Consider the following 14,269-nt stretch of genomic DNA (forward strand, 5'->3'; position numbering starts at 1 on the left):
ACCCAACACTTTCTACCTTGTGACACATACATGGCACTGCATTTTAATTATAAGACAGTGTCTTGGGTCCTAGGGGAAATATGTTAATCTTGAGACAGGTCTCCCTTGTAAAAGGGGGAAAACGTCTCTATGGCATTTCTGTACTTGTGTAAAAGATAAATACAAAAACCTCAAAGCCAATTCTCCCACACTCATCCAAAGCTGATTAGTTGACGTGCTTCCCTCCCTGTAAGTTCCTTGCTGTGTAGTACTTAGATGGCATCTCTTCACTCCCCTTGGCTGTACCTGGCAGAGCCAGGGCAGAGCTGATGCAGAGCGAGGGAGTATAGAGTCAGAGGGGAGAGCAAAAGGTATCTGCATCAGAAGTAGCTACAGCAACCAGACTTTTCCTTCTGAGACTCAATGTACTCATGAATCTGGAATTTGGGCTCGTTGGGCTGCTGGCCATGGACTGCCCTGTGCTTCAGCTCCCTGCAGAAGGGAAAAAAATATGGATTGATGGAGGATGGGATGGTGGGATGAGCACAGAAAAGTGTGGGAGAATTTCTTTTAAATATTCACATAGAGTAATTCCATGATGTCAGTGTAGTAAGGTTCCAAGATGGCATAGCAGTGCGGTCGTGTTCTTTGTTGTGTGTCTGTGTAAATAGCCAGTTTTTTATATTTCCCTATCACACTTTTCATCCTTCTACAAAATATACTTTCCTGCAACCCGCCTCACTCAATGTGGAACGGATTCTATTATTAACTTACCTTTTATCTAGAATCTAGAATCTCCAGTTGAGACCAGCTAGCCAGCTAACTAGCTACTTGCTATTAGCCACCGTTAGCGGTTTTCACCCAGAACATCGGATTTTCTGCCGGAATAACTGAATCACTGGACATTAACACCGGATTGCAACTAGCTAGCCGCAACCGAATTGGATGTTGCTGTTTGGCTAATCACCACTGCCCCTGAAGCAAGCACCAGTTAGCCTTGAGCCAGGCCCATATCCCGGCTATCTACCTCTCTGTCTACCGGACGGGAGTAGCCAGCTAACTAGCTACTTGCCATTAGCCACCTCTAGCGGTTTCTCACCATTGTCTGTGGCCTGCACTACCTACCAGTCAGCTCTAGCCTGGACTATTATCGCACTGTCTGCACTGTCTGCACAGCGCGTTATCGACCCAGAACATATCGGTTTTTCTGCCGGAATCACTGATTCACTGGACCTTTAACACCGGATCATCGTAGCTAGATAGCTGCAATCAAATGGACGTTGTTGGCTAATCAGCCTCGAGCTAGCCGCGAGCCAGGCCCTTCTCCCGGCTATCTACCTCTCTGTCAACCGGACGGGACCTCCTAGTGTTGACACGGAGCCCCGCCGATCCAACACGACTGGTCTGCTGACGAAATCGTCTGATGCGATTACAAGAGGTTTCCCGTTACAACGTCGACCACGAAGATCCATCTGCTAGCCCCGCTAGCACACGCTAGTCGTGGCCTCTTGCTCGCTAGTGCTATAGCAGCCCCCGAACTACCTCCGAACTCTCCTATTGCTGTTCACCGGACCTTATGCCTGCTGGACTGTTCCTTTATACGGTACCGCATCCTGTTTATGTTTAGCCTCAGCCCAAACTTTGTCGCCATTAACAGCTGTTGTCTTAGCTCTCTCGAATAACACCTGTGATTGCTTTATGCCTCTCTCCCATGTCAATATGCCTTGCTTATTGCTGTTTCGGTTATTTCTTATTGTACTATTTCACTGTAGATCCCCCAGCCCAGCTCAACCTGCCATTGATAGCTCCTTTGTCCCACCCCCCATACACGCGGAGACCGACTCAATCGGTGCCTCCAGTGATGCTATCTCTTTCATCGTTATCCAACGCTTAGGTTTACCTCCACTGTACTCATATCCTTCCATATCCTTTTCTGTACATAATGCCCTGAATCTATTCTACAATGCCCGGAAACCTGCCCCTTTTTTTCTCTGTACCCAACGCACTAGAAGACCAGTACTTAAAGCCTTTAGCTGTATCCTTATTCTACTCCTCCTCTGTTCTTCTGGGGATGTAGAGGTTAACCCAGGCCCTGTAGCCCCCAGTATCACTCCTACTCTCCAGATGTTATCATTTGTTGACTTCTGTAACCGTAAAAGCATTGGTTTCTTGCACGTTAACATCCGAATCCTCCTCCCTAAGTTTGAGTTATTCACTGCGTTAGCACACTCCGCCAACCCTGATGTCCTAGCAGTGTCTGAATCCTGGCTTAGGAAGGCCACCAAAAATTCAGAAATGTCCATCCCCAACCACAACATTTTCCGTCTTGATATAACTGCCAAAGGGGGTGGGGTTGCAATCTACTGTAGAGATAGCCTGCAGAGCTCTATCGTACTATCCAGGTCTGTGCCCAAACAGTTTGAGCTTCTACTTCTAAAAATCCACCTTTCCAGAAATAAGTATCTCACTGTTGCCGCTTGCTACAGACCCCCCTCAGCCCCGAGCTGTGCCCTGGACACCATATGTGAACTGATTGACCCCCATCTATCCTCAGAGTTCGTACTGCTTGGTGACCTAAACTGGGATATGCTTCACACCCCGGCCAACCTACAATCTAAACTAGATGCCCTCAATCTCACACAAATTATCAACGAACCTACCAGGTACAACCCTAAATCTGTAAACATGGGCACCCTCATAGATCTCATCCTGACAAATGTACCCTCTAAATACACCTCCGCTGTCTTCAACCAGGATCTCAGCGATCACTGCCTTATTGCCTGAGTCCGTAATGGGTCCGCGGTCAAACGACCACCCCTCATCACTGTCAAACGCTCCCTAAAACACTTTAGCGAGCAGGCCTTTCTAATTGACCTGGCCCGGGTATCCTGGATGGATATTGTCCTCATTCCGTCAGTAGAGGATGCCTGGTTGTTCTTTAAAAGTGCTTTCCTCTCAATCTTAAATAAGCATGGCCCATTCAAAAAATTCAGAACTAAGAACAGATATAGCCCCTGGTTCTCCTCAGACTTGACTGCCCTTGACCAGCACAAAAACATCCTGTGGCGTACTGCATTAGCATCGAACAGCCCCCGCGATATGCAACTTTTCAGGGAAGTCAGGAACCAATATACACAATCAGTTAGGAAAGCAAAGGCTAGCTTTTTCAAACAGAAATTTGCATCCTGTAGCACTAACTCCAAAAAGTTTTGGGACACTGTAAAGTCCATGGAAAATAAGAGCACCTCCTCCCAACTGCCCATTGCACTGAGGCTAGGAAACACTGTCACCACCGATAAATCTACAATAATCGAGAATTTCAACAAGCATTTTGCTACGGCTGGCCATGCTTTCCACCTGGCTACCACTACCCCGGCCACCAGCTCTGCACCCTCCGCTGCAACTTTCCCATGCCCCCCCCCCACTTCTACTTCACACAAATTCAGACAGCTGATGTTCTGAAAGAGCTGAAAAATCTGGACCCCTACTAATCAACTGGGATAGACAATCTGGACCCTTTCTTTCTAAAATTAGCCGCCGAATTTGTAGCAACCCCTATTTCTAGCCTGTTCAACCTCTCTTTCGTAACGTCTGAGATCCCCAGAGATTGGAAAGCTGCCGCGGTCATCCCCCTCTTCAAAGGGGGTGACACTCTAGATCCAAACTGTTACAGACCTATATCCATCCTTTCCTGCCTTTCGAAAGTATTTGAAAGCCAAGTTAACAAACAGATCACCGACCATTTCGAATCCCACCGTACCTTCTCCGCTATGTAATCCGGTTTCCGAGCTGGTCATGGGTGCACCTCAGCCACGCTCAAGGTCCTAAACGATATTATAACCGCAATCGATAAAAGACAGTACTGCGCAGCCGTCTTCATCGACCTGGCCAAGGCTTTCGACTCTGTCAACCACCGCATTCTTATTGGTAGACTAAATAGTATTGGTTTCTCTAATGACTGCCTCGCCTGGTTCACCAACTACTTCTCAGATAGAGTTCAATGTGTCAAATCGGAGGGCCTGTTGTCTGGACCTCTGGCCGTCTCTATGGGGGTGCCACCGTGTTCAATTATTGGGCTGACTCTATTCTCTGTGTATATCAATGATGTTGCTCTTGCTGCTGGTGAAGCTCGGATCCACCTCTATGCGGACGACACCATTTTGTATACATCTGGCCCTTCAATGGACACTGTGTTAACAAACCTCCAAACGAGCTTCAACGCCATACAACACTGCTCTTAAACATTAGTAAAACTAAATGCATGCTCTTCAACCGAACGCTGCTTGCACCCGCCCACCCGACTAGAATCACTACTCTCGGCGGGTCTGACCTAGAGTATGTGGACAACTACAAATACCTAGGTGTCTGGTTAGACTGTAAACTCTCCTTCCAGATTCACATTAAGCATCTCCAATCAAAAGTTAGATCTAGAATCGGCTTCCTATTTCGCAACAAAGCCTCCTTCACTCATGCTGCCAAACATGCCCTCGTAAAACTGACTATCCTACCGATCCTTGACTTCGGCGATGTCATTTACAAAATAGCCTCCAACACTCTTACTCAGCAAATTGGATGTAGTCTATCACAGTGCCATCCGTTTTGTCACCAAAGCCCCATGTACTACCCACCATTGTGACCTGTACGCTCTTGTAGGCTGGCCCTCACTACATTCGTCGCCAAACCCACTGGCTCCAGGTCATCTATAAATCACTGCTAGGCAAATCCCTGTCTTACCTTAGCTCACTGGTCACCATAGCAACACCCACCCGTAGTCTGCGCTCCAGCAGGTATATCTCACTGGTCATCCCCAAAGCCAACACCTCCTTTGGCCGCCATTCCTTCCAGTTCTCTGCTGCCAATGACTGGAACGAACTGCAAAAATCTCTGAAGCTGGAGACTCTTATCTCCCTCACTAAATTTAAGCGTCAGTTGTCAGAGCAGCTTACCAATCACTGCACCTGTACACAGCCATTCTGAAATTATCCCACCCAACTACCTCATCCCCATATTGTTATTTATTTTGCTAATTTGCACCCCAGTATCTCTTTTTGCACATCATCTTTTGCACATCTATCATTCCAGTGTTAATACGAAATTGTAACTATTTTGCACTATGGCCTATTTATTGCCTTACCTCCATAACTTTCTACATTCGCACACACTGTATATATATTTTCTGTTTGTATTTTGGACTTTATGTTTTGTTTACCAAATATGTAACTCTGTGTTGTTGTTTTTATCGCACTGCTTTGCTTTATCTTGGCCAGGTCGCAGTTGTAAATGAGAACTTGTTCTCAACTGGCTTACCTGGTTAAATAAAGGTGAAATAAAATAAAATAAAAAGTAAGAGAGTATCTGTGTTGTCACTTACTTTGCCACTGCAATGAAAGCCAGATAAACGTTCACCCCAGTCTTGGCACTGGTCTCCATGAAAGGAACAGAATACTCCTTGGAGAGGAAAACAGATTGATTACGTTCAACTTGGGTAATGATTGGATAGTCAATTTAGAATACTGTGTGCTTAATCCTAATTTGAGATTAGGATCTACATACTGGTGTAAATGTAAATGCTGCACATATCTGTCCTTGTCATCAATGCATGATTTAGTTCACAAGGAACCATGCTGCTCACCCTGGCCAGCTTCTCTCCTTCGTCTCTCCTGATCACTCTTTCACTGGCCATGTCTGCCTGTAGGGGAAAGAGAGATTCACACCATTGGAGAAGAGAAAGGCCAAATATCCAAATAGGCCAAATATCTCAGTGTCAACACAATAAAACACAATGCACTTGCACTACCTGCACGTCTCATTTCTGTTGAATAATTTGAAAGAATAACCAGCTTGAGTGAGTCAGAGAGTGTGTCCAAGCATTTGTGTGTGGTGTTATGTGAGTTAGGGCGAACAGCATACTTCTCCTTTTCTTCCATTACAAAAAGCTATTCACACCTATCCATTCCTTCCATTCCTCTCACCTTGTTGCCCAGCAACATGATGACGACATCCCTCTGTGCATACTCATGAATCTCTGTAAGCCACGCCTACAGAGGGAGAAACAGCCAATCAGAGAACAAGAAGGGAGGTTGTGGGAACACAGCTAAGGCTGAGTTCGTAACAAGTGGGAAACTCAACCAATACTACTTGTAAACTGGGAGCAACGAGTTGTGTGCGTTCACGTGCTTTAGGGTCGAGTTCGTGGCCGACTACATTGCAGACGCATGCCAGATTTTACAGCGCCTGGATAGGTATTTAACATATCAGCTAATCACGTCATATGATATAGCAATCTGGTGCCCAACTGCACAGTTAATGACGTGGAACACAACCATTGGTTGATGCAATGCAATGTAGTTGGGCAGGAACTAGGCCATCAAGTTTTCACATGCACATACACACACACGCACACACACACACGCACATGTGCACACACACGCATTATTGTTCATGTCAACACCTTACGGTATCAGTTTACATTTCTGGCAATATCCTCCTCCTAATTGGTATGATTAGTCATTAGTCAACAATAGAACTCACACAGGACATCATCATAATATTACAATCCACGCAGGGCATCACCGGTTAAAGTCATTATAATGGCAGAGGTGTCAGGCAGAGACCAAGACCAAGACCAAGACTTACCCGTATGTTGTCAAAGGAGGTTTTGCTGGTGATGTCATATAAAAGGAGTAAGGCTGCGAGAAAGAAAGAAAAAACATGAAATGTAGGCCTATAAATAATAGATGAATGTATATGATATTAATAACGAACGTTATAATCAGGTATCTCCTTATGGCTGAGATCCCAGGCCAATCTGGCCAGAGCCAGATAGTTGGCTTGACAAGACTGTTTTACTGTAGGTGTCCCTGTAGTAGGTGTAACAGGGTTGGTTATGTTTCCACTTGACACTGCAGAAATATGTATTCGATGTTTATGTATTCCTATTGGTTGGTTGATTTACATATCAATAAGGTGTTATGCCATTGGTCATGCTTGCAGATAGGGGGAGATTGTGAACGTCAATTCTTCTCAGTCTGATATCGACATGCAAGCGGTAAGTCGCGTTCTGAAATAGTGCATTCTATTTATGTATTTACAATGTGTACGAGTTTACTATGTATATATACTGTATATATATGTGTACCACAGGAGGCTGCTGAGGGAATCAAACGGAGCGAAAGGCATCATGTATTTGATACCATTCCACCTATTCCGCTCCAGCCATTAACACGAACCCGTCCTCCCCAATTAAGGTGCCACCAACCTCCTGTGATGTGTACGGTACCTGTTATATATTGGGGACATCCTGGGATGTGCTTTGTATGTTATTGCTGTAATAGCAAGTTAGCTAGCATACTTTAATTGTAATGGTCACATTAGCTCCCTGCTAATTTACAGTTATTTCCATGCTAACAGACGAATCACGAATCTACAGCCATCAACATACAGTTGTCCTGCACATCTAATGTGCTTTCTTGTGTCTATCGTCAGGTACTTACATTTATTGTATTTTTTAGTATTTTTGTCATTGTTATGATGTTTGACTACAAAATGCTCAGTCTGATATTGACATGCAAGCGACAAGTCACAAATCTACAGCCCTTAACATACAGTTGTCCTGCATATCTAATGTGCTTCCTTGTGTCTATCGTCAGAATAAACACAAATCAACTGGGACCACTGACTGGACAGTCCTTTCTTTAAAAACACAATGCAAGAGAGTTACGAAGTACAGTACGATCACATCTGTTACATAGACGTGTCAAGACTGTTTTACAGTGGGTCTTCCTGTAGTAGGCATGTGTCAAGACTGTTTTACCGTGGGTGTTCCTGTAGTACACTCTTCTTCTTCTTTTTGGTTCCAGGTAGAACCCTCTGTAGAAAGGGTTCTACTTGGAACCAAAAAGGGTTCTTCAAAGGGTTCTCCTATGGGGACAGCCGAAGAACCCTTTAAGGTTCTAGATAGCACCTTTTTTTCTAAGAGTGTAGGCATGTGTCAAGACTGTTTTACCATGGGCGTCCCTGTAATAGGCATGTGTCACGCTCCTGAACCGCTCCTGGCCTGCAGTGTCCCACATCTGACATGGAGAGAAAAGAATACACAATATTAAAATAAACCCCCCTGTCTGTGCAACACATTGTTTTTTAAACAGGGATTCATTCAGATTGACCTACCTGTAGTTTTACCTTCACGTTGTCTACAGTCACCACCTTGTTCTGAGGAGATGAGACAAGAGGGCCGATTGATTGATTACAGTTATGGTAGCCAGACACACACAAACACTCACTCACTCACTCACTCACTCACTCACTCACTCACTGTCACGGTTTCGGCCGAGGCTGCCTCTCTTCCTTGTTCGGGCAGGCTTCGGCGTTCGTTGTCTCCGGAATACTAGCTGCCACCGTTGTATGTTTCATGTTCGTTTGCTTTTGTCTGTTTGTTGTGACACCTGTTCTCATTTAGCATAATTAGTGTCCTATAAGTTTCTCGTTGTGTTTGTCTAGTGTTGTGTGTGATTGATTTATGTCAGTCGTGTGTTGTGCTTGTCATTCGCTTATTCGCTCGGTTGAGCTTCACTCCACTGCGTTGGAGCATTTACGCACATGTTTAGTGCGCCTTTATTTTTGTCGCCTTCGTGCGTAGTTTCGCCTTCGGGCAAGTGTGTTCGTATTTTCCTTGTTGGAAATTGAACTAAAGTCTTTTGGACTATACTTCGGTGTCCTGCGTTTGATTCCACCACTACACCCACCTACAGCACTCTTGACAGAATCACACACCATCAAGAATGGAATCAGCAGGAGCCGCAGCAGCCCAGGCGACGCTGGAGGACAAGGTTCGTGAACAAGGTGACCAGATCCGGCAGATGGGGTCCGCTCTGCAGGAGGTGATCACCACCATCCGAGGCTGGGGGACTCCTCCACCGCCACCCTCCCTGCCAGAACCATCGGCCAGTCAGCCCATTCCTGCTCCGGAACCCCGAGGAGTTCGACTCTCGCTCCCGAGGGCCTATGATGGGACCGCGGCCGGGTGTCAGGGATTCCTTCTCCAGGTGGAGCTGTACCTGGCCACCGTGCACCCGGCGCCCTCGGGACATGAGAGCGTGTCCGCCCTGATCTCCTGCCTTTCCGGGAAGGCGTTGGAATGGGCCAACGCGGAGTGGAGGAGGATCGACGCGGATACCATCACCTACGACGAGTTCTCCCGCCGCTTCAGGGCGGTGTTTGACCATCCCCCGGAGAGGAAAGCGGCGGGGGAGTGTCTGGTCTTCCTCCGGCAGGGGAGGAGGAGTGCCCAGGAGTTCGCCCTCGAATTCCGTACTCTAGCGGCAGATGCAGGGTGGAATGAGCGGGCTCTCATCGATCACTACAGATGTAGTCTTCGCGAGGACGTCCGTCGGGAGCTGGCCTGTAGGGACACCAGCCTCTCGTTCGACCAGTTGGTCGACATGTCCATCAGGCTGGATAACCTGCTAGCTACCCGCGGACGTTCCGAGGGGGGTCCGTCCATTTCACCCTCCAGCGCCTCCGAGCCGTGCCCCATGGAGCTCGGGGGCGCTGGCGCTAGAGAGAGGAGGGGTCGGCTTACGAGGGGGTCCATCTCCTGCACCAACTGTGGTCGGGGAGGACACACCGCGGCTAGGTGCTGGGGATGGCCTCCTAGGGGAGAGGACGACAGGTCCCGCACTGGGGATTCCTTCCAGGTGAGTAGGCGCCCCACTCACCCAGAGCTCTCTGTTGCACATTTCTGTATACCTGTGCGTTTTCCACAGGTAGCACCTCATTCCCAGCATAAGGCGCTGGTAGATTCAGGCGCGGCTGGGAATTTTGTTGATAAGAAGTTTTGTTTAGCCTTAGGGATTCCCCTTCTTCCTGTTGATGTCCCTTTCCCCGTTCATGCCCTAGATAGCCGTCCGTTGGGTGCGGGCTTAATCAGGGAGGTCACTGCGCCACTTAGGATGTGTGCGCAGGGGGGTCATCAGGAGATGATTCAGCTATTTCTGATTGACTCGCCTGCGTATCCGGTGGTGCTGGGCATGCCCTGGTTGAGTACCCATAACCCATCTATTTCGTGGCAGGAGAGGGCTCTGATGGAGTGGTCTGCCCAGTGTGTGGGTCGATGTTTGGGCGTTTCCGTAGGGGCTACCTCGGTGGAGAGTCCAAACCAGGTGCCCGCACTGCACGTTCCCCCTGAGTATGGGGATTTGGCTATTGCATTTAGTAAGTCGAGGGCGACGCGGTTGCCGCCCCATAGGCAGGGAGATTGTGCGATAGACCTCCAGGCAGGAGCTGCGCTCCCACGGAGCCATGTGTATCCTCTGTCTCAGGAGGAGAAGAAAGCTATGGAGACTTACATAGACGAATCTCTGAGACAAGGATACATACGGCCTTCCACTTCCCCTGCGTCCTCAAGTTTCTTTTTTGTGAAGAAAAAGGATGGTGGTTTACGCCCGTGCATCGATTACCGTGGTCTCAATCAGATCACGGTGAAGTACAGTTATCCACTCCCGCTGATTGCGACCATGACTGAGTCATTGCATGGGGCGCGTTTCTTCACTAAATTAGATCTCAGGAGCGCGTACAACTTGGTGCGCATCAGGGAGGGCGATGAATGGAAGACAGCCTTTAGTACCACCTCGGGCCATTACGAGTATCTTGTCATGCCATACGGGTTGATGAACGCTCCGTCAGTTTTCCAATCATTCGTGGATGAGATCTTCAGGGACATGCAGGGGCAGGGGGTGGTTGTGTACATAGATGACATTCTCGTGTACTCGCCTACCCGTGTCGAGCATGTGGCCCTGGTGCGCAGAGTGTTGTGGAGGCTGGTGGAGCACGACCTGTATGTTAAGGCAGAGAAGTGTCTGTTTTTCCAGGAGTCGGTCTCCTTTTTGGGGTATCAGTTGTCTGCGTCAGGGGTGAAGATGGAGGTAGACCGGGTGTCAGCCGTGCGTAATTGGCAAACACCAACCACTGTGAAGGAGGTGCAGCAGTTTTTGGGGTTTGCGAATTACTACCGGAGGTTTATCCGGGGTTTTGGACAGGTGGCAGCTCCCATCACGTCTCTTTTGAAGGGGGGTCCGGTGCGTCTGCAGTGGTCTGCCGAGGCGGACAGGGCGTTTGGGAGGCTGAAGGACCTGTTTACCTCGGCCCCGGTGCTGGCGCATCCGGATCCCTCTTTGCCATTTCAGGTAGAGGTGGACGCGTCTGAGGCCGGATTAGGAGCCGTGCTTTCACAACGGTCAGGCGCGCCACCTAAACTCTGCCCCTGTGCTTTTTATTCTAAGAAGCTCAGTCCGGCGGAGCGAAACTATGACGTAGGGGACAGGGAGCTGTTAGCCGTGGTACAGGCCCTAAAGGTGTGGAGGCACTGGCTTGAGGGGGCTCAACACCCTTTCCTCATTTTGACGGACCACCGTAACCTGGAGTACATCCGGGCAGCGAGGAGGCTGAACCCTCGTCAGGCAAGATGGAATATGTTTTTGACCCGGTTTACATTTAAGATCACGTACATCCCTGGGTCACAGAACGGTAAGGCAGATGCACTGTCTCGGCGGTATGACACGGAGGAGAGGTCCGTGGAGCCCACTCCCATACTGCCGGAGTCGTGTCTGGTGGCACCGGTAGTGTGGGAGGTCGATGCTGAGCTCGAGCGGGCGTTACGCACCGACCCTAGTCCACCGCAATGCCCGGAGGGACGGAAGTACGTTCCGCTCGAGGTTCGGGATCGATTGATCTATTGGGCTACACGTCACCCTCCTCTGGACACCCTGGTATCGGCCGGACAGTGCACTGTCTTAGTGCCAAGTACTGGTGGCCCACGTTGGAAAGGGATGTGAGGGTTTATGTTTCCTCCTGCTCGGTGTGCGCCCAGTGTAAGGCGCCTAGACATCTGCCTAGGGGTAAGTTACTACCCCTGCCCGTTCCACAACGACCATGGTCTCACCTCTCGGTGGATTTCCTTACTGACCTTCCTCCTTCACAGGGGAATACCACTATACTGGTCGTTGTGGACCGGTTTTCTAAGGCCTGTCGTTTGCTCCCCATGCCGGGCCTTCCTACCGCCCTACAAACTGCCGAAGCACTATTCACCCATGTGTTCCGGTACTACGGGGTACCCGAGGATATTGTGTCTGATCGAGGTCCCCAATTTACCTCCAGGGTCTGGAGAGCCTTTATGGAGCGGTTGGGGGTCTCGGTGAGCCTCACCTCGGGTTACCACCCGGAGAGTAATGGGCAGGTGGAACGCGTGAACCAGGATGTGGGTAGGTTTCTTAGAACATACTGCCAGGACCGGCCGGAGGAGTGGGCAAGGTACGTTCCCTGGGCCGAGATGGCCCAGAATTCCCTACGCCATTCCTCCACTAACCTAACCCCTTTCCAATGTGTGTTAGGTTACCAGCCGGTTCTGGCACCTTGGCAGCAGAGCCAGATCGAGGCTCCTGCGGTGGATGAGTGGGCGCGGCACGTCCACCTGCAGCGGGCCCTCCGACGTCATAAGGCGAGCGCCGATCTCCACCGCAGTGAGGGACCGGTGTACGCACCTGGTGATCGAGTCTGGCTCTCTACCAGAAACCTGCCCCTCCGCCTGCCCTGTCGGAAACTGGGTCGGCGGTTTGTAGGGCCATTTAAAGTCCTGAGAAGGTTGAACGAGGTGTGTTACAAATTACAACTACCCGTTGAATATAAAAGTATTAACCCCTCGTTCCATGTGTCCCTTCTCAGGCCGGTGGTAGCTGGCCCACTCCAAGAAAGTGAGATCAGGGAGACTCCTCCGCCCCCATTGGACATCGAGGGGGCACCGGCGTACTCCGTGAGGTCCATCTTGGATTCGAGACGTCGGATGGGGGGTCTCCAATATCTAGTGGAGTGGGAGGGGTACGGTCCGGAGGAACGGTGCTGGGTGCCGAGGAGAGACATTTTGGACCCGTCTCTCCTGACGGAATTCCATCGTGGGCACCCGACGCACCCTGCTCCGCGTCCTCCGGGTCGTCCCCGAGGCCGGAGTCGGCGCACGTCTGGAGCCGCGCGTCAAGGGGGGGTACTGTCACGGTTTCGGCCGAGGCTGCCTCTCTTCCTTGTTCGGGCAGGCTTCGGCGTTCGTTGTCTCCGGAATACTAGCTGCCACCGTTGTATGTTTCATGTTCGTTTGCTTTTGTCTGTTTGTTGTGACACCTGTTCTCATTTAGCGTAATTAGTGTCCTATAAGTTTCTTGTTGTGTTTGTCTAGTGTTGTGTGTGATTGATTTATGTCAGTCGTGTGTTGTGCTTGTCATTCGCTTATTCGCTCGGTTGAGCTTCACTCCACTGCGTTGGAGCATTTACGCACATGTTTAGTGCGCCTTTATTTTTGTCGCCTTCGTGCGTAGTTTCGCCTTCGGGCAAGTGTGTTCGTATTTTCCTTGTTGGAAATTGAACTAAAGTCTTTTGGACTATACTTCGGTGTCCTGCGTTTGATTCCACCACTACACCCACCTACAGCACTCTTGACAGAATCACACACCATCAAGAATGGAATCAGCAGGAGCCCACTCACTCACTCACTCACTCACTCACTCACTCACTCACACACTCACTCACTCACTCACTCACTCACGCACTCACTCACTCACTCGCTCACTCACTCCCTCACCGTGAAGCAGATGCCAACAGTAGCAGAGAAGGACCCAGGGATGAATTTGCCCTGGTCAAACTGGACCAGAAGAGACGTCTTACCCACTCCACTATCCCCCACCAGGATAGTCTGCCAACAACACACACAACAAGACAATAATCAGCGTGTGTGTGTGTGTTTGTGTGTGCAAACATGCGTGAGAACATGCATGCATGTATCTGTATGTGCATCAATGAGTGCAACAGTGCCCATTCATATCATGTTTGTGTGTGCGTCAGCCTGTGCATGACTGTGTGTGTGTGCAGCATGTGGATATGTTAACACAGGACAGATTCACTCCTATCTTCCTACAGGGGTGAGAAGATTATCTTGAAAAACTGAGATCAATAGATTTTTGATGACTCACAAACTGAATGGGTTTAGGTGAATCAATGATCTCTTCCTACAGACACAGCTAAGTATGGTATCAGTTTTGGGAGGGTGGGCGGGCGGGGGGGCTGTGGGATTACACAGAACAGACACACACACAAACACACACACACACACACACACACACACACACACACAGGATTATAGATGAGACTGTAACTGAGTGTAGAAGCGCTGAAGTAGATTCAGAAAGCTCTCACTCAACTTTGAGAGAGTGTCTTTGAACTCGGCTTCCAGGGGATTTGAGACGCACAC

The 14,269-nt window shown here is 49.2% G+C and overlaps 1 protein-coding gene across 1 annotated transcript in view; it reads right to left on the bottom strand.

Moving 5' to 3' along the window:
- Positions 1-359: 359 nt before the first annotated feature.
- Positions 360-14,269, bottom strand: part of LOC311127050 (ras-related protein Rab-37-like) — a gene marked incomplete at both ends in the record, with an annotated part of 42,908 nt that continues 28,998 nt past the window's right edge. The window contains 8 exons of the mRNA XM_084158798.1: positions 360-471; positions 5,351-5,427; positions 5,612-5,668; positions 5,952-6,017; positions 6,616-6,668; positions 7,985-8,051; positions 8,149-8,190; positions 13,604-13,714. Of these exons, the coding sequence (XP_084014924.1) occupies positions 360-471; positions 5,351-5,427; positions 5,612-5,668; positions 5,952-6,017; positions 6,616-6,668; positions 7,985-8,051; positions 8,149-8,190; positions 13,604-13,714 (585 nt within the window). The remainder of the gene's footprint in view (positions 472-5,350; positions 5,428-5,611; positions 5,669-5,951; positions 6,018-6,615; positions 6,669-7,984; positions 8,052-8,148; positions 8,191-13,603; positions 13,715-14,269) is intronic.

Source organism: Coregonus lavaretus, assembly GCF_964263955.1.
Source record: "Coregonus lavaretus genome assembly, chromosome: 1".
Lineage (NCBI taxonomy): Eukaryota > Metazoa > Chordata > Actinopteri > Salmoniformes > Salmonidae > Coregonus > Coregonus lavaretus.